At 44.1% G+C, this 21,050-nt stretch overlaps 1 protein-coding gene across 3 annotated transcripts in view; it reads right to left on the reverse strand.

The window, feature by feature from the left end:
• gria1b (glutamate receptor, ionotropic, AMPA 1b) overlaps positions 1 to 21,050 on the reverse strand; it is a 100,449-nt gene that overhangs the window by 17,134 nt on the left and 62,265 nt on the right. For all 3 annotated transcript variants that reach the window (XM_014198174.2, XM_014198173.2, XM_014198175.2), the window contains exons 4-11: positions 20,828 to 21,015; positions 19,312 to 19,365; positions 15,671 to 15,829; positions 15,402 to 15,569; positions 14,499 to 14,603; positions 10,894 to 11,004; positions 8,857 to 9,063; positions 5,447 to 5,961 (exon numbers count right to left, since the gene is read on the reverse strand). In XM_014198174.2, coding sequence (XP_014053649.1) covers positions 5,447 to 5,961; positions 8,857 to 9,063; positions 10,894 to 11,004; positions 14,499 to 14,603; positions 15,402 to 15,569; positions 15,671 to 15,829; positions 19,312 to 19,365; positions 20,828 to 21,015 — 1,507 coding nt within the window. The remainder of the gene's footprint in view (positions 1 to 5,446; positions 5,962 to 8,856; positions 9,064 to 10,893; positions 11,005 to 14,498; positions 14,604 to 15,401; positions 15,570 to 15,670; positions 15,830 to 19,311; positions 19,366 to 20,827; positions 21,016 to 21,050) is intronic.

Consider the following 21,050-nt stretch of genomic DNA (forward strand, 5'->3'; position numbering starts at 1 on the left):
TGCACAAAGTGAGGTTCACACAGAAATGGTTTGTCAAGAACTTGACTGGCCTGCGCAGAGCCCTGACCTCAACCCCAAAAAAAACCTTGGGGATGAATTGGAATGCCGACGGAGAGCCAGGCCTAATCGCCCAACATCAGTGCACGACCTCACTAATGCTCTTGTGGCTGAATGGAAGCAAGTCTCCGCATCAATGTTCCAACATCTAGTGGAAAGCCTTTCCAGAGGAGTGGAGGCTGATATAGCAGAAAAGGGGGGACTAACTCCATATTAATGCCTATGATTTTGGAATGAGATGTTCGACAAGCAGGGGTCCACATTCCTATTGGTCGTGTAGTGTATCTCCCTGGCTAATTATTTCAAACTAATCTTAACCCTTTCATAACTCATCTATCTTCAGAAACCTCTGTATGACATACGTAAGTATGAGATATTGTGTCCAATAAATTACTTTAATGAGCTGTGAAAAGTTACAATAGCATTAGAAGTGCAGCATACATTCCTCCAGCGGTGAAAGTGGAGCGTATGAGGCTGAGAGTGAGATCCCCCTCAGGGCAAAAACACAGTAGCAAACACACATCCAAGCAGACAGGAGCGTCTATCTTCGCTGAGCAGAGTCTAGCAGTACCAGGGAGGCATCAGTCTGCTGTACAGCAGGAATTGTATGGAGGGAGGAATGGAGGGGTGGAGGGAGGGAGGTATGGTAGGAGGTATGGAGGGAGGGATGGAAGTATGGAGGAAGGTATGGAGGGAGGTATAGAGGGAGGTACGGAGGGATTGAGGGATGGATGGAGGGAGGGATGGAGGGAGGCGTGGAGGGAGGTATGGAGGGAGGGAGGGAGGGATGGAGGGAGGGAGGGATGGAGGGAGGCGTGGAGGTATGGAGGGAGGTATGGAGGGAGGCATGGAGGGAGGTATGGAGGGAGGGAGGGAGGGAGGGAGGGAGGGATGGATGGAGGGAGGGATGGAGGGAGGCATGGAGGGAGGGAGGGATGGAGAGAGGCATGGAGGGAGGGAGGCATGGAGGGAGGCGTGGAGGGATGGAGGGAGGGATGGAGGGAGGCATGGAGGGAGGGAGGGAGGGATGGATGGAGGGATGGAGGGAGGGAGGGATGGATGGCGTGATGGAGGGAGGCGTGGAGGGAGGGAGGCGGTATTGACACTTTCTCACTGCCTTGATCACGCCAGACGTTAGTGAAACATTATTTCATATTTGATTGTCCCTGTGAATGGGAGGGAATCCCATCGGCTTTGCAAAGTGGAGAACAAAAAGGTTAAAGAGATACTTTGGTATTTTGGCAACAAGTCTCTTTATCTACTTCCCCAGAGTTAGATGATCTCATGGACACCATTTTTATGTATCTGGGTGCAGTTTGAAGAACGTTGCTAACAGCTGCATGTCTGTGAGGCTAATCATATCTAATAACAATAAGATAATGACATATAATCTGTAATAAGTGTGCACTTAAGATGACACACACAGCCATTTACCTCAGAAGTTAAACTGGGCGTCTAGTGGCTTCTGTGAGTTGCTACATGACGACCCCTTCTCTGAGTGGCAGTGGTGACATTTACAGAGATCAGACACATGCTATCATTAATAAATAGCTGGGGTCTGCCCACAAAGCTGCTCCTTCCATCTCCCATTGCTCTTGTTCTTCAAAGTTCTGTTTCGATCTGGTTGTTTGGAGATTATCATCAACATGGCAGGCCTCCCAGTTACTGAATTCTCTGACAAATAGCATCCTGCCAAATGCAGCTGGCCGGCCAGTTCTTTAAACTGTTCTTTCCTCAGAGCTGCTATCAATATATGACATTTGAGCTGTTTTACTGCAGGTCAGCTCACTGAACACACCAGTGTGAGAAGCAAGTTGACCTTTCTATTCATATTGACCTTCAGGTGACCTTTCATAGTGCCACCTATCTGCTCCAAATTAGACTCCCTCAGAGATGCAGTACCCTCGCTGCACACGCTTTCGCAGTGCTGAAGAAGCTACCTGAATATATTGTAGATTTTCGCAATACTAAAGAAGGCACATGACTAAACACTCGGCGGACAGTTTATAGGTACACCAGGTAGACAGGCGTCGACGCATTCAGTTACTGTTCAATTGAATGTTAGAATGGGCAAAACGAGTAGCCTAATTGACTTTGAGGGTGGTATGATCGTCGGTGTCAGGCGCGCCGGTTCCAGTATCTCAGTGGTACAGATTGGTGGAGGTGGTGTAATGGTGTGGGGAATGTTTTCCTGGCACATGTTAGGTCCCTTGATGCCAATTGAGCAACGTTTCCGTGCCCTGAAGAATTCAGGCTGTTCTGGAGGCAAAGGGGAGGTCCGACCCAGTACTAGATGGGTATACTTAATAAAGTGAATGTAGATTCTCACAAGACTCTTCAAAATAGAGTGGAGAGGTGTTCTTATAAAAGCCATCCTGTGTAGGCTACAAGTATTACCTAGTGTGATGCATGACTGATTAAGAGAGTCACTATGTGTTTGAGACATGAATGTAACTCATCTGTGCTCTGGCCTCATGGGTAAAGAGGTCCTTATCCCACTGAGTTTCTCCATTACTGTATAACCCCATGAGGTAGCTGGGAGGTGAATCACCACTTTTTGTCAGGTCTCCCCTCCTCTATTTGTCAGGTCGCCCCTCCTCTGACAGCCTGAGAGACGAAGTCAAATCACCAGCCCGCCAAGAGGCTTAGACCATGAAACCCAAATGATTCACACAGGAGAGAGAGCGTGAAAGAGCGAGAGAGAGAGAGAGAGAGACCGAGAAAGAGAGAAAGAGAGAGAGAGAGAGAGAGAGAGAGAGAAAGAGCGAGCGAGAGAAAGAGAAAGAGAGAGAGAAAGAGAACGAGAGAGAGAGAGAGAGAGAGAGACCGAGAAAGAGAGAGAGAGAGAAAGAAAGAGCGAGCGAGCGAGAGAAAGAGAAAGAGAGAGAGAACAAGAGAGAGAGAGCGAGAGAGAGAGAGAGAGAGAGAGAGAGAGAGAGAGAGAGAGAGAGAGAGATTGCTCCCAAGTCAACTGAGGAGAGGGGAAACCGATGTGTTAAAACAGAAAACTGCAGAGAAGACAAGCGAAGAGAAGATACAAGATCAAAGTCTTTGTAATGATTTCATTTAGAGGAATCAACCATCTGCAGTTCACGACTGTGCCTCGTTGGTCAGTATAGGGGGACAGAGAAAATCTTTTACAGCACAAACTAAGACAAAGTAAGACTTGGATTGTCCTTGGAACAGCCAGCGCTAAAGAGTTCTTCTCCTGAAGCTTAAAAATTCTGGCTGGGTTAAATTGTGACCGAGAAAACAACATCTGTCACAGGCAGCTTTCTGCAAATGTAATCTAATTTGGGCCCATTAGGAAGCTTTCTGCAAATGTAATGTAATTTGAACTCATTAGTTCCCTCAAAGCAGAAGGATACACATGTCCACCTAAATGTCAGGCAGTGACTGAGGAGCCAGCAATTAGAGCAAGCCAAGCGCCCAGGGGCCTTACTTTATAATGAGGAGGAGGAGGCAGTGGGAATGGAGGAATGTCACCAGATTGACCTGAACTAAAGATCTGGTAATGAATCCCCACATGACTTTATGAAGGAATACATTGATAATATAATAATATACAATAATAATAATAATAATAATAATATACACTGTACAGTATGGTTAGATGGAAACAAAGAGCCAGGCGTGGGTCAGGCTAGGCAGGCAGGCAGGCAGGGAGGGGCGCAGGACACTGTACAGTATGGTTAGATGGAAACAAAGAGCCAGGCGCAGGTCAGGCTAGGCAGGCAGGCAGGCAGGGAGGGGCGCAGGACACAGTACAGTATGGTTAGATGGAAACAAAGAGCCAGGCGCAGGTCAGGCTAGGAAGGCAGGCAGGGAGGGGCACAGGACACAGTACAGTATGGTTAGATGGAAACAAAGAGCCAGGCGTGGGTCAGGCTAGGAAGGCAGGCAGGGAGGGGCGCAGGACACAGTACAGTATGGTTAGATGGAAACAAAGAGCCAGGCGCAGGTCAGGCTAGGAAGGCAGGCAGGGAGGGGCGCAGGACACAGTACAGTATGGTTAGATGGAAACAAAGAGCCAGGCGCAGGTCAGGCTAGGCAGGCAGGCAGGCAGGGAGGGGCGCAGGACACAGTACAGTATGGTTAGCTGGAAACAAAGAGCCAGGCGCAGGTCAGGCTAGGCAGGCAGGCAGGCAGGGAGGGGCACAGGACACAGTACAGTATGGTTAGCTGGAAACAAAGAGCCAGGCGCAGGTCAGGCTAGGCAGGCAGGCAGGCAGGGAGGGGCACAGGACACAGTACAGTATGGTTAGCTGGAAACAAAAGGGTTGTGATAATGATAATGGTACTCCTGCCATGTGGCAAGGGAGCAGTGAATAAGGCCACACATAGATCTGCAGTACATACGACCAAAGCAGCTGCAATCCAATATATGTGAAAATATATTTTCTTTCATCGAGATCCAGGAGGCACAATGTAAAGTTATCCATCCGAAAGGGTTCTTTTCACTTTAACTCACTGGAATCCTGTAAGAACCGTAACTGAATCTGAATCCATCTAATTTCTCCAATTCTTCTTTTGAATTTGACATGTCTATTCACCAAGAATCAACATGAAAAATACACCCTCTTTTGTGTGCCATAAATACCCCTATCTTAGGGAATACCTTTGTCTCTCCTCTCTGAGAAGCTTCTGCTGATGTCCACGTCTCCCCTGATAAGAGCACAACTACACGCACCTCCAACAGCAGCCTGGACTGGACCCTGGGGCTTGGGCCTAGGGAACCCCTGACCAGGGTCTCGCCTGGACCCCATGACTGCTGTCTTGGGTTGTAATAAGAAAACAGGCTCCTGAAGGCCAAGTCCAGTCAGTCTGTCACTCTGCTCTTGTTCTGTTCTGATCTGTTCTGATCTGTTCTAATCTGTTCTGATCTGTTCTGATCTGTTCTGATCTGTTCTAATCTGTTCTGATCTGTTCTGTTCTGATCTTTTTGCTGTTCTGTTCTGAATCTGTTCTGATCTGTTCTGATCTGTTCTGATCTGTTCTGATCTGTTCTAATCTGTTCTGATCTGTTCTGATCTGTTCTAATCTGATCTTTTTGCTGTTCTGTTCTGAATCTGTTCTGATCTGTTCTAATCTGTTCTGATCTGTTCTAATCTGTTCTGATCTGTTCTGATCTTTTCTGCTGTTCTGATCTTTTCTGCTGTTCTGATCTGTTCTGTGCTGTTCTGATCTGTTCTGTTCTTTTCTGATCTGTTATGATCTGTTCTGATGTCTTCTAATCTGATCTGTTCTGTTCTGCAGGATGCCTCTGTATCCTTTCTGCTGATGACTCATCTTCCATGTCTTCACTGTGGGGAGACTATTATAGTGTGAAAGGATATTGTTAGTTGAAACACTACACGTAACAGTGGGGGTCGAAAAAACGTTTGCCTACCTTGGCGAGATGTCACAGCCCTGCTGCATGAAGGCACCCAGCGAGAACCACAAGCTGTTGAATATCCCAAACTCATTGGTGTGCCCCTCATTCTGACTCTGGCCCTGTCCTTGGCCCTGGTTTTGGCCCGGTTGGGACTGGGACTGGCCCTGTCCTTGGCCCTGGTTTTGGCCCGGTTGGGACTGGGACTGTCCTGGCTCTCTCCTGGGACTGGACGACTGCTGTCTCTGCTGCTGCTCTTGGCCCTCCTCTCCCTCTGAGTCGTCCCCCTGCCACTCGTACGGGCTAAAGCGGCTGACCAGGAAGAGAACCACGCTCACACCGATGTAGGCAAACACGATGCACATCCAGATCTCGTAGGCCAGTGGGTCGAGGAAGGAGAAGACTCCAGGTTTTGACTTGGTGGGCTTCTTGATCATGATGGAGATGCCCAGGGACATGAAGGGCTTGGAGAAGTCGATCACCTCCTCTCTCACCAAGGTGATGGTCAACGGGGCTACTGCTACGTCTGCTTTCTAGGAGTCAAGGAGAGAATTACGTGTTCATCTATGTAGCTCTCCCTCAATGTATCATTCACCAACATTATCCCTACACTCAGAAATCCATCTCTGTATTTGTCCTTCAAACAGTATCCCTACACTCAGAAATCCATCTCTGTATTTGTCCTTCCAACAGTATCCCTACACTCAGAAATCCATCTCTGTATTCGTCCTTCCATCCATAAAGACTTCAAGTGGATATGACAAAAGCATTTCCTTAAAGGGGCAATCAGCAATTGCAACAATAACAAAGCATTTTCCCAGCCCCTGCTTTGGTAAAAAGCTGAGGGATGTGGCTAAAGAAACCAGGGCTCCTGAGTGGCGTAGCGGTCTAAGGCACTGCATCTCAGTGCTAGAGGTGTCACTACAGACACCCTGGTTCAGTGGTCCAAGGCACTGCATCTCAGTGCTAGAGGTGTCACTACAGACCCTGGTTCAGTGGTCTAAGGCACTGCATCTCAGTGCTAGAGGCGTCACTACAGACCCTGGTTCAGCGGTCTACGGCACTGCATCTCAGTGCTAGAGGTGTCACTAGAGAAACCCTGGTTCAGTGGTCTAAGGCACTGCATCTCAGTGCTAGAGGTGTCACTACAGAAACCCTGGTTCAGTGGTCTAAGGCACTGCATCTCAGTGCTAGAGGTGTCACTACAGACCCTGGTTCAGTGGTCTAAGGCACTGCATCTCAGTGCTAGAGGTGTCACTACAGACCCTGGTTCAGTGGTCTAAGGCACTGCATCTCAGTGCTAGAGGTGTCACTACAGAAACCCTGGTTCAGCGGTCTAAGGCACTGCATCTCAGTGCTAGAGGTGTCACTACAGACCCTGGTTCAGTGGTCTAAGGCACTGCATCTCAGTGCTAGAGGTGTCACTACAGACCCTGGTTCAGTGGTCTAAGGCACTGCATCTCAGTGCTAGAGGTGTCACTACAGGAACCCTGGTTTGAATTCAGGCTGTATCACAACCAGCTGTGATTGGGAGTCCCATAGGGAGGGGCACAATTGGCCCAGCGTCATCCAGGTTTGGCTGGTGAAGGCAGTCACTGTAAATAAGAATTTGTTCTTAACTGACTTGCCTAGTTAAATAAAGAGAAAATAAATGTAACCATTTTCAATTCATAGACAGAGCCGTCGATTCAAGGACTTACCATCGACGACATCAAAATGATAGTTTTAACCATATCTTGAGGCTATATAGTGTCTGTTTACATTTACTTTGTTTATAATAATGGTGTAAAACAAGCTTATATTTTGGGTTCTGATGGGGTAGAAAAGTTGAACTAAGCTCATGAGGCATCAATAAGCAATTTTATTCATGAATCAATGGGTCCATAAGTTTAAAAAAATGGATGTAACAACTGCAGATTGCCCCTTTAAGGTGATGTGAAGGAAAGTAAATCACAAGGATTAGCATACGGCTCAGTAATAGTAAACTCTGTTCCCATAAGACAACTTTCTAAAATCACTCTCCAGCTTACATAAACACTGAGCCTTTTCAAGCTGAATAATAATGAATCGCTTTCAAGAAATATTAGGCTTACAACACTGAGAGAAAAAAAATAAAACCCTCCAAGCGAGACTTGATTTGGTTGAGTCCACCCAGCGCCTCTGTCATTGTAAGGACAGAACAAACATTCTACTGTACACTAGACCAAACTAGGAGCGTATCTTTCATCTCAACTTCCTGAGGGCAGAGAAATAGTGTTTTGACATGATTCACAGGAACAATGGAAGAAGATATGAGAAGTGACAGTTCTGTTAGGGACGTTTCAATAACAGCCTTCCTGGAATACAAATCCAGATACTGTTACTGTTCTCAATCTGTTGCCTGTTGCCCAATTCTTTGGTTACCAGACAACAGCTTTTTGACTATTTGTTACACTATCACTTCAACATTGGCAGCCTATCAAGGCCCATCTGAATTGTGTGGCTATGTGTTTTGACATTGAGGAAGCTGCTGGATATGTAAAGTGAGAGGTATAGACCTTTGTCCGAATATATTTTAGAACTTGTAGGGACACGCTGCGTCCTTTCTGAAGTAAAGCTGTGAAATACTTCTCCAACACAATGTTATTGTTATCGCAAAGAATGTGTGTCAAACCTACATAATATTGGAATGAAATAAACTGCGCTGCAGTATGTCCTTTGGCTACAGTTGCAAAGGAATGTACAATGTAGATCTGTATATGCTCCAGACTTATAAAATAACACAACGGAAACAGTATTTATACTAAAGGCCACATTGAATTTGTTTTTACGTATTTAGTATGTGACACACATCCACTAACGAAATCATTGCACACGTCTTTTTGCATACATTTGTTATGTTAGGATTAATGCTTAAAGTCATGTCTGTATGAATATTGAATCTTGAATATTGACTGGGGGAAAGGCTAGAGTGAAGGTTGAGATAAAAGATGGTGTGTACTTGGAAAACTACATGTTAGTCTAAAATAAATGTGAAATCATGTCAAGATGCTTTTTATAGTGAAGATTAAGTTTATAAATTGCCTGGCTGGGCTGATGAGACAGTGAATTGCACAGTCAGATGGAACAGAGTAAATAGGCATTTTACCGTCATAGATTTAGCCGGGAGTAACTTGTGGAATAGACACCGGCTGAAATGCGGTTTTAACCAATCAGCATTCAGGATTAGACCCACCCGTTGTATAAACGACAGATACTGTACCACATCTGCAACATTTTGGTTACTGCTACTACAGTATATAAACCGAAAGTGGTTGCATTAAAAATTTGTCCTTGCTATTGGACGAATTCCATGGACAGCTGTGTTGACTGAGACTGTACAATTAACACATTTCTCCTGTCTCAGAGCCTAGTGAGTTTCCCAGTGTGTTCATGAGATGGTTACTAACCCCATAAACGAGCTCGCCCACCATCCCATTCCACATCTTGGACTCAGCGTCTCTGGCTCCATACTTGCCATCCCCTACGATCTCCAGTTTATAAGTATAGCCCACATGCTTGGCGATCTCCGCGGCCAGCTCCACACAATAGCCCTCATACTTATCGTTCCCCACCAGCTGCTCATGATTCTTCTTCAGCATCACATATGGAGATTCCTAGAAAACATGAAGGACAACATGTGGAGATTCCTAGGAAACATGAAGGACAACATGTGGAGATTCCTAGAAAACATGAAGGACAACATTTGGAGATTCCTAGAAAACATGAAGGACAACATGTGGAGATTCCTAGAAAACATGAAGCACAACATGTGGAGATTCCTAGGAAACATGAAGGACAACATGTGGAGATTCCTAGGAAACATGAAGGACAACATGTGGAGATTCCTAGAAAACATGAAGGACAACATTGATGTTTGTTTTTCTTGGTTTTCTTCACTCTGCACACATTCACCATTCATTTTTCACACATTTTTAAAAGGGGCATATATATAAATCTTTCCTGTACAGCTTTCTCTGGGATAAAGCACAGGGACTTTCCTTGATTTTGAGGGGTAAAAAAAGTACATACCGTAGATTATAAAAAAAAAGAAATACAATTCGCAATTGTTTATACTAATCTGAAACGACGCATAAATCTGCGATGCATTGGGCTAGAAACAAGTGGTAAAATACCAGAGGAAGAAGTCCCTCGGATGCATATGGGAATAACTTTGGTTAGTCTTTATGACATTCGGAAGCTGAGCTACGCATTTCTAAATTTGAGGAGTCAAAGAAATCTATCTGACTTTGCTTGGAAAGTAATCTGATACTCTGTCGCTATCAATTGATCTAATCACTTTCTGTAAAAGAGAATAATGTAATTAAATTGAGGGTTCATATAAATTACCATAATAAAACATATTTGGTAGCTGAATAACATTTGGGGAAGGCATTTGTGACGTTTTTCAAATGTTAAAAAGGGGGCCCTGGATAAAAAAGTTGTACATGGTACGGTATAATATATGAACTTGTTTACAACCATGGGGCTTCACACCAATTTCTGTCAATTGCTTTGTGTATACAAAGGGGACTTCAAATTACATTATTCATAGCGAGGAAGTGGCCACCCCCGGGGGTCTGGACACAATCTCACACCTTCTCCTCAGTGTGGGGTGACTCAGATCTGATGGGCAAGCAGCACTCCTGCTATTTCTGGCTGGCCAGGCCAGGATGACTGTAAAGAGGCGCTCTGGGTCTGCCCTCCAGGTAAAGCAGAACAGAGCTGCTGTGAAAACAGCCCTCATGGCCAGGCCACAGGTGAACACAACATAGAGTACAATCTGGAAATCATGGGGCTGAGATAGTTTCACAAGGACAGTATTTCAGAGTTCAGATTTAGCCAGAAGCATTTTGAGACACGCAAGGACTCTCGCTCCCCATCCCTTACTCTCTCCCTTCCTCTCTCTCTCTCGCTCTCTCTCTCTCTCTCCCTCCCCATCCCTTACTCTCTCCCTCTCGCTCTCTCTCTCGCTCTCTACCTCTCTCTCTCTCTCTCTCTCTCTCTCTCTGTTTTTCGCTCTCTCCCCTTCCCTCCCTCATGTAGATGACTTGACCCACTGGTAATGATAGCCCATTTTAGGGATTGCTTAGATGGATGAATGTGCTGTACAAAATAGAAACCCTGCCATTTGGATATGAAAGTTAAAATAAATTCACTGTCCAATTTTTCTGGGATAGTTGCCACTAATTTCTATCCCTGTGTGAATCCAACCTAAAAATCCCTATTTTCCAGTATAGCCATATCAAACACAGCCTCAAACAATTGTCCTTTTTTCGTCAGTGAAACCCATTATCAGAATCGAAACATTGAGCCTATCAGTTAAGCTAGAAGAAGAAGTATTACTAAATTATCACAGTGAATTATTGTAATGTTTGTTTATGTATCAATTAATCCCGATTCGACACGAAAATAAAATGTCATTCATTCATTCTAGTGAGACTCACAAGGATACTGGTCACTATGTAGGTCCTGTTTTGCAGTCCGAAGAATTCTTCAACCACCGGTGTGTATACCGCTGTGTTCACATAGTTCTCATTCTCGTTCCAGTAGCCCACCTACAGTCAGAAAGGACACAGCGTATCAACACACACAGCGGAGGAGATCATACATCTCTATTTATAGCGTAAGAAATATTAATATCACTGACGTATGAAGCACAATTAGCCTATACACACATGTAGCGTGGGCATAAGAACACTGTCCATATCAGATTTAGCATATCGTTTATGAGGGTCCCAAATATTTATGAACGGCTTTGCCTGATGCCTTTTGTGGTGGGCTATCTCATCAATTGACGTGATGTATTTAGGCGAGCGGACACCTGGGGTGATTGATTTGTGAGTTGTACTTCGTGCCCTTCTCCCGTACCCTATAATTGTGTATCTTTTTGTGACTAGTTTGTATACAGGCAGACCAGAAAAGCCACATCCCTGATTGGCAGATGAGTGGCAACCCTGATTAGAACCACCTGCTACCCATCTGCTGTTCCCTACAAATGCTGTTTTGAATTAAAGAAAGTTGTACCTACACACTGAAGAAGGCTGTAAAGACGAAACGTCAGTGAAAAAAATGTTGGAATAATGAAGTAAGCTTTATGCAATATATTTATTGAGCGCAAACCCATTACACCTCTTTGTTTGGGCATAAGAACATCCATTAAGTCATATGGCTAATCCCCTAGCTAGTCCTTACGCTATACTCAGTGATAACCAACACCTCCTACTGTACATCAGGGCCAGATTATCTTACTCTCAGGTTGTAAGACTGTCGGTGATAACTTTAAAGAGAGTCATCTTTATGTACAAATATCTTGCATACCAAATGATACGAGGAATTTGCTCCAAATACAGTATGCAAGATCACTGAGTACTATAGCCAATGAGCTGCTGGTTCACTGAGTACTATAGCCAATGAGCTGCTGGTTCACTGAGTACTATAGCCAATGAGCTACTGGTTCACTGAGTATAGCCAATGAGACTCTGGTTCACTGAGTATAGCCAATGAGACTCTGGTTCACTGAGTACTATAGCCAATGAGACTCTGGTTCACTGAGTACTATAGCCAATGAGACTCTGGTTCACTGAGTACTATAGCCAATGAGACTCTGGTTCACTGAGTACTATAGCCAATGAGACTCTGGTTCACTGAGTACTATAGCCAATGAGACTCTGGTTCACTGAGTACTATAGCCAATGAGACTCTGGTTCACTGAGTACTATAGCCAATGAGACTCTGGTTCACTGAGTACTATAGCCAATGAGACTCTGGTTCACTGAGTACTATAGCCAATGAGACTCTGGTTCACTGAGTACTATAGCCAATGAGACTCTGGTTCACTGAGTACTATAGCCAATGAGCCGCTGGTTGCTTTCATGTAAACCCAGCAAAAAAAGAAACGTCCTCGCTGTCAACTGCGTTTATTTTCAGCAAACTTAACATGTGTAAATATTTGTATGAACATAACAAAATTCAACAACTGAGACATAAACTGAACAAGTTCCATAGACATGTGACTAACAGAAATTGAATAATGTGTCCCTGAACAAAGGGGGGGGTGTCAAAATCAAAAGTAACAGTCAGTATCTGGTGTGGCCACCAGCTGCATTAAGTACTGCAGTGCATCTCCTCCTCATGGACTGCATTGCCAGTTCTTGCTGTGAGATGTTACCCCACTCTTCCACCAAGGCACCTGCAAGTTCCCGGATATTTCTGTGGGGGGGGGAATGGCCCTAGCCCTCACCCTCCGATCCAACAGGTCCCAGACGTGCTCAATGGGATTGAGATCCGAGATCTTCGCTGGCCATGGCAAAACACTGACATTCCTGTCTTGCAGAAAATCACGCACAGAACGAGCAATATGGCTGGTGGCATTGTCATGCTGGAGGGTCATGTCAGGATGAGCCTGCAGGAAGGGTACCACATGAGGGAGGAGGATGTCTTCCCTGAAAGGCACAGCATTGAGATTCCCTGCAATGACAGCAAGCTCAGTTCGATGAGGCTGTGACACATCGCCCCAGACCATGACGGACCCTCCACCTCCAAATCGATCCCGCTCCAGAGTACAGGCCTCGGTCTAACGCTCATTCCTTCGACGATAAACGCGAATCCGACCATCACCCCTGGTGAGACAAAACTGCGACTCGTCAGTGAAGAGCACTTTTTTCCGGTCCTGTCTGGTCCAGCGACGATGGGTTGGTGCCTATAGGCAACGTTGTTGCCGGTGATGTCTGGTGAGGACCTGCCTTACAACAGGCCTACAAGCTCTCAGTCCAGCCTCTCTCAGCCTATTGCAGACAGCCTGAGCACTGATGGAGTGATTATGCGTTCCTGGTGTAACTTGGGCAATTGTTGTTGTCATCCTGTACCTGTCCCGCAGGTGTGATGTTCGGATGTACCGATCCTGTGCAGGTGTTGTTACACGTGGTCTGCACTGCAAGGACAATCAGCTGTCCGTCCAGTCTACCTGTAGCACTATCTTAGGCATCTCACAGTACGGACATTGCAATTTATTGCCCTGGCCACATCTGCAGACCTCGTGCCTCCTTGCAGCATGCCTAAGGCACGTTCACGCAGATGAGCAGGGACCATGGGCATCTTTCTTTTGGTGTTTTTCAGAGTCAGTAGAAAGGCCTCTTTAGTGACCTAAGTTTTCATAACTGTGACCTTAATTGTCTACCGTCTGTAAGCTGTTAGTGTCTTAACGAACGTTCCAACAGGTGCATGTTCATTAATTGTTCATGGTTCATTGAACAAGCATGGGAAACAGTGTTTAAACCCTTTACAATGAAGATTTGTGAAGTTATTTGGATTTTTACAATTATCACTTTTTCAGGACCCTGTCTTTCAAAGATAATCTTACAAATTATCTTTGAAAGACAGGGTCCTGAAAAAGTGACATTTCTTTTTTTTGCTGAGTTTATTTACTCTGATATGCTGTGCATTTTCTCATATGAAATATACATGGATATATTAGAAACTTGAAACTTGAAGAGCTAGGGTAATTCATTTTCTGATTGACAATTTGGCTCCAGCGGTTCAATTTGGCTCCAGTGGTTTAATTTTGCTCCAGCGGTTCAATTTGGCTCCAGTGGTTCAATTTGGCTCCAGCGGTTCAATTTGGCTCCAGCGGTTCAATTTGGCTCCAGCGGTTCAATTTGGCTCCAGCGGTTCAATTTGGCTCCAGCGGGTTCAATTTGGCTCCAGTGGTTCAATTTGGCTCCAGCGGGTTCAATTTGGCTCCAGTGGTTCAATTTGGCTCCAGCGCTTCTTGTTGCTGGGCACAATGCTAGTGAATGACTAGTAAAGTTTTTTTTGGAACAAAGTGTCTTAAAAAAGGATTTGTAGTTAAGATGAAAACAATGTGTACAGAAAATTACAGTTGAGATGATGAGTCCATTGAGGGTGATGTTCTCTGATGGAGTACTCCTACTCGTAAGGTCAAGTGTCATACAGTATCCTATCTAACTATCTAAAACAACAGATTTCCCCTGAGGAGGATAAAAAGAGGTTGATTGACAATTATAGAGGTTATGGACAAGTCTCAGTTCACCTTCAGCGGTCCACTCGGGCTCAGCTCCATGACGCTGACCGTGTAGTTGATCCGATGGCCTTTCTCGTTAAACTGGACATGTCCAGTCAAGCCCTCAATTCGAACCTGTAGGACAAACCAGATATTGACCAGGATTGGTATGAAGAACTGTTAACTCTCTGAGACCTGTATCTGTGCAACCTGGAATCTGAAAAACGAATAATGCTCAAGTCGTTTTAAGTAGCTACAGTACGCAAAGAAATCAACACCTAATACAAGGGTAGGCAACTAGATTCAGCTGCGGGACAATTTTTGTCTTAGCGGATGGTCGGGGGGAAAAGAGATTTCTTTGATGACGTTATAACGTCTCCTTTTTATATTGGTGGGAATACTTGGGAACAGATTTCCTAAATTAAACTCAATTTTAGTGATTTCCTGGTGATTTATCAGTCCTTTTTGACCAAAAGCTAAAATCCTATAATTATATATATTTTTTTCATTAAAATTTTTGGTGAGACCCCCAAAAAAATCCCTTGCCGACCACCGATATAATATATATTTTACACAATACTGTATGATTATATTATAGCTAGGAGCAAAAACTGCAGAAATGTCCTTTTCTTATCTCAAGAACACAAGATTGCTATTTCAGGATTCCAATATTACCAGCTGGTTGTGTTGACATCGCATGATGTCTAACATAACATTTGAAATCCTACAAGTCTACAGGTCACAAGATAACTATTTAAGGATTACTGTACTGTACATATAGCTCACAAGTTTGCATTTAACTGAGAGTTTAACACAATAGTACTTAATTAAAGCTAGTATTGTTTTCTATTGTACAGTATTTCTCATAGTCATACATGAAGCCTAGTCCTTCTATTCTCTGTGGCTGTGGAGTGAGTGGTGCTATCTACCTACCTGCTGTAGGGCTCTCTGGATGTCGATACCCTGGCCCCAGGGAGCTGGTGGGTTGGCCAGACACTCGCCAGCGTTGCCTCGCCGGGAGATGTCAATACGCTGCTTCCGGAGGTTCTGAAAGGCGGTTGCCATGACGCTCACTCCGTCGTATGTGAGGGCTCCTGTGTACTAAGAGGGCAAGTCCGACGAGGCAACATTAGAGGCTGATATATGTTTATTGAAACCTTGAGAACATAAATGGAAAGATCTCCGAGACAGTTTGATCATACCTTCAGTCTTCTCTTGGGTAGCTTAAGGTCTTTGCTGTCAAAGTCCACCCACTCCTCTATGGCCTTGTTGACATTTTCGTCTGAGTAGTTCATTAGTTGGAACCCGGTGATGTTGGCACCACTCTTCTGGAACTCAGTGAAATTCATGTCCAAAAATCCCTGAGAAAGAAGGAATCACATTCTTACCATAGAACAGAAGCAAACTTAAGCTAAGTAAACAAAACAGAACCAAACATGGCCGTAAGCATGGAGCAGATCATTGGATGACAGTGTTTTTTCAGAGTGTTGCTATTGAAGCTTGGATTTAGATAGAGCTGCTATTCAGCTGTTCAACCCCACTCGAGAAGTCACCCACTGGGCAAAAACTTGTTGACTCAACGTTGTTTCCACGTCATTTCAACAACAAAAAGTCAATGTGCTGACGTTGAATCAACATGGAAAACTGATTGGATTTGAATAAAGTCATCAACGTAAGGGGAATTTTGAATATTTTCAGCCACATTTTTACCTATATCCATTGACATGGTGACTGTTTTTGTTGATTTCACATTGAATATACATTAGTTGACAACTCAACCAAACGTAAATCAAAACTAGACGTTGAACTGATGTCTGTGCCCAGTTGGCAGGTCCAGGCAATCACTACAAATCTATGAAGCAGGAAATGAAAACCAGTATTCTACAGTTTGACAAGCAGATGTCTTTTCAACTGCATCTGCCCTCTTTTACTATTTTGATTTAGACATTTGACTCCTTGTAGTCATGCAGATATAATCAAGTCAAACACAGGACAGCACTCCCACAGTCTCTGAGCGTTCAAGGAAGTGTGTACAGTCCATTAAAACACACATCAGACACACAGCCTGACGACTTCAAAATGGAACTTCGGTAACACTTCACCTTAAGTGTATACTAATGAAGATGTAACTAAATAGTAATACATGTATTTATAACATAGTAGTTACATGTAATTACTATGTAAATACTATGTAATTATACTGTAATAAGGGTTTAGCGGTCTAGGTTATTACACAAGTGGAACAAGGACATGTAATTACAAATCAGCTTGTCAGAGGTTATTCCGGATCTTCAAATTGAATTGTTCCTCGTGCTATCTTTGATTGACTTAGGGATATGGTGGACAACCAAGTGGGAGAGGCTCCCCTCACCTTGTTTGCATTTAATTACCTGCATCTCCAGAGTAAGAACGTCTAACTACATTAAACTTACCCAGCTGGAGTCACGCTGCAGCTAGCCTCGGAAACAGGCTTCAGCAAACGTTCTTTGAATGCTTTATTTGAATGATAGAAAGTCACAGATCACATTCTTACCCCCCGAGGCTATAAATAACAAGAAGACTGTTGGAAGTTTAGGGAGTCTTCACAGGCTGATAACTAAGATCACATCTCGTTACATAGACTTAATCAATAAACAGAGGGAGTATGAGTGTGTTTGTGTGTGTGTGTGTGTGTGTGTGTGTGTGTGTGTGCGAGCATGTGTGTGTGTGTGCACATGCGTGTGCGTGTGTGTGTGCGCGTGCATGTGAGTGTGTGTGTGTGTGAGCATGTGTGTGTGTGTGTGTGTGTGTGTGTGTGTGTATGTGCGCGTGCGTGTGAGTGTGTGTGTGCGAGCATGGGTGTGTGTGTGTGTGCGTGTGTGCGCGCGTGCGTGTGTGTGAGTGTGTGTGTGTGTGCTGCGCGTGCGTGTGTGTGTGCGTGCGTGTGAGTGTGTGCGAGCATGTGTGTGTGTGCGTGTGTGTGTGTGCGTGTGTGTGTGTGTGTGTGTGTGTGTGTGTGAGTGTGTGTGTGTGTGTGAGTGTGTGTGTGTGTGCTGTGTGTGTGTGTGTGTGTGTGTGTGTGTGTGTGTGTGTGTGTGTGTGTGTGTGTGTGTGTGTGTGTGTGTGTGAGTGTGTGTGTGTGTGTGTGTGTGTGTGCGTGTGTGTGAGTGTGTGCCCCATCTGGCAAATGGTTCAAATGGTAAGGAACCGCGGAGTGTTGCATCTTGCCACCTTTATAATCATGTTTCCTGCGGCACAATTCGGTTATAAATGTAACAATCCTGCCGGTAAAGTCAACGTTTTTTTTTCTGTATTTCACAGTGTACTTTATGTGTTCTACCACAACAAATGTTTCTAGATCTCTGAGTTGAGCCCTCTGGAGTGCATGTTTAGACCACGCTCCTGACATGCAACTCTTAAGCAAAACATACAGCATCCTTTCCTGGTGAAGTACTGTGAGTAACACAAGACGACATACCACTAGAGCAAGCGGCTAGCTTGTTGCTTAATGGGCGACAGTTGACCTCAGATCTCAAATCAAATCACATTTTATTGGTCACATACACGTTGATTAGCAGATGTCATTGTGGGTGAAGCGAAATGCCTGTGCTTTTAGCTCCGACAGTGCAGTAATATCTAACAAGTAATATCTAACAAATTACACAACATATACCCAATACACACAAATCTAAATAGGAATGAATTAAGACTATATACATATGATGTCAGAGCGGAACGGACTAAGATACAGTAGAATAGTATAGAAAACCATATATACATATGAGATGAGTAATGCAACATATGTAAGCATTACTAAGTGAATGAGATACCATAGAATATTATAGAATACAGTATATACACATGAGATGATAGATATGTAAACATTATTAAAGTGACTAGTATTCCATTCCATAAAGTGGCCAGTGATTCCTAGTCTATGCCTACAGGCAACAGCCTCTAATGTCTTAGTGACGGCTGTTTAACAGTCTGATGGCCTTGACATAGAAGCTGTTTTTCAGTCTCTCAGTCCCAGCTTTGATGCACCTGTACTGACCTCGGGGTGAACAGGCAGTGGCTCGGGTGGTTGATCTCTATATGAAGCTATGCTAACGTGAGAGGCAACCCTAGACATAGAATGACTTACGAGGCAACTATACTTCAGTACAACTGGATATGTGTGGAATGCAGAATCATTCTAACAGAGTCCCTTCTACCTACTACTGCTGGTATCTAGGAACTGATTAGGTCTGGTGACCAATGAATATTAACATGAAGCAATGAATTGAGCTCATTAATAATAATGGAAAACTAACTTCTGTTAAGTTACACAAAGAACCACACACACACACACACACACACACACACACACATAAAAAGAAGCTCAGAGCACTACAATTGCCTTAAAGGAGTAGAAATGATAATATACTTGCTCAGCGGGTAATCAGCAATCTGCCTACATTGTGTTCTGCACAGACAAGCAGAAGCTCTATGGTCTGCCAGATACAGAGAAGATGAAGAGGTACCAATACATGGAACAACGCCACCATAGATTAGTAAAAAAAAAATGGTTTCCATCAATTCTGCAAAAGATGAAACTACAGTTGTGCTTACATGTTTTTAATCGTTCAGTGGGGATGAAGGTACAGTGTTATTTTACTTCTCAATAGGGGCGTCAGTAGTGTCGTGATCAGAACAACAACAAAAAAATACTATCAATTTCACAGTAGAGTTGTCTTGACTGGGAGTTCCAGCAATATCTACAACGAAGACATTTCAGATGGAGTGAAAATAGATTACAATGAAATACATTGGAGCCTGCATGTTGCATTAAAGCTTCAATTGTTTCAGAGAGGGCTAGACTTACCAGGTTTGCCAATATGTAGTGGTAATTTTTCAGGTTCTTCTTCTGAGCAGCGATCTGGAAAGCATAACAAAAATGGGAAATTATGTCCATTTCGCAACACGTCAATGAAGATAAAGCTATTTCATTCCAGATGTGGATTGAAGAGTCCCATTAATCCTGAGTGGCGCAGCAGTTTAAGGCACTACATCTCAGTGCAAGAGGCGTCACTACAGTCCCTGGTTTGAATCCAGGCTGTATCACATCCGGCTGTGATTGGGAGTCCCATAGGGAGGTGCACAATTGTCCCAGTGTCGTCCGGGTTAGGGTTTGCCCTGGGTAGGCCGTCATTGTAAATAAGAATTTGTTCTTAACTGACTTGCCTAGTTAAATAAATGTTACATAAAAAAAATGTATTGCGGTCCTCCCAAATAGAAGCTAATTGTTCTTGTCTAATTACTCATCTCCTGTCTCTGCCTGCATGTCTGAGTAAAATATCAGTGCTCAGCAGAAAGGGGGCAGCTGGAACAACTCGCCGTGGAGAGCTGGGAAGGATTTGGCATCTGTCACTGTGGGAAGCCCAATTAGAGCTTTAATGACTACATGTTCACAATCTGTATCAAAATCACTAGTACACCTGTGATGGATAGGCCCGGGATCGCCTCTGGGAGACAGAATGAAGCAGCCGGCAGGGATAATTGAGCCTGACCATATTTCTAAATGCTTATCTGTAAACTACATGTTTTTGAATATACTAATTTCACTAGCTCTCTGCTATTCAGAAACCATGACATTTTTTACATTTTAGTCATTTAGCTCTTATCTAAAGCGACTTACAAGAGCAATTAGGGTTAAGTGCCTTGCTCAAGGGCACATCGACAGATTTTTCACCGAGTCGTCTTGAGGATTTGAACAAGCGACCTCTCGGTTACTGGCCCAACGGGACTAAAGAGATTTTACATATTCAAAATAGCTCAAAGGAACTGTTATCCCTCCCAAACAAGATAGACTACATTTATAAAAAGGTTTGCTATGAATGTTTCTTTAGCTAGGTTTTTGAATAGTTTTAGTCCAGATCTACTCACTGTACTGTGGTGATTCCATTTATAGTACAATATATAAATGGTACCAGGGAACAATATTGTCCCTGGAGAACTGGATGATGATATGATCTTCCAGCAGCAGCATGGAATCCAAGTCATACACATCTATCTTTGTCTTCATTACGAACCTCCTTCCACTGTCCCCCAGAGACGGGCCCAGTATAGAACAGAGACACTATAACAATACCACACAGTGTTCAAACTGAACCCTTGCAACTGAACCTTTGTCAATAGTTTGAGTTGTAAAACTCAGTAAAAGGAGGAAGGGTTATGTTGTTACTCTAGCTACATGATCTTCTTGTTGGAGTGAACCCATCCATTCCAATTTACTGAACTAATCTGTCTAGTTTACGGAGCATCTCTTCATTCATTAAGCTCTCAATAGTCACCACCCTTTTTTCATTCACTGGACTGTCTATCAATCTGATGTTATTTACCAGGTTGAGGATCAAGTTGAGTCTCTCCAGCTCACAGTCCAGGATGATGTTGTACTCCTTCTTCTTCTCTAGGTCCTGAACCACCTTCAGGAAGCCCACCTGATCCATACCACTGTCCAGGTTCACTGATGTCACCTGCCACGTCTTCTCTGCCGCCGTATCCAGAATCTTCTGCAGCACTGTCAGGCCTACAAGACAAACACCGAAGGTACACGCTAATTAG

Source organism: Salmo salar, chromosome ssa04 (genome assembly GCF_905237065.1).
Source record: "Salmo salar chromosome ssa04, Ssal_v3.1, whole genome shotgun sequence".
Classification (NCBI taxonomy): Eukaryota; Metazoa; Chordata; class Actinopteri; order Salmoniformes; family Salmonidae; genus Salmo; species Salmo salar.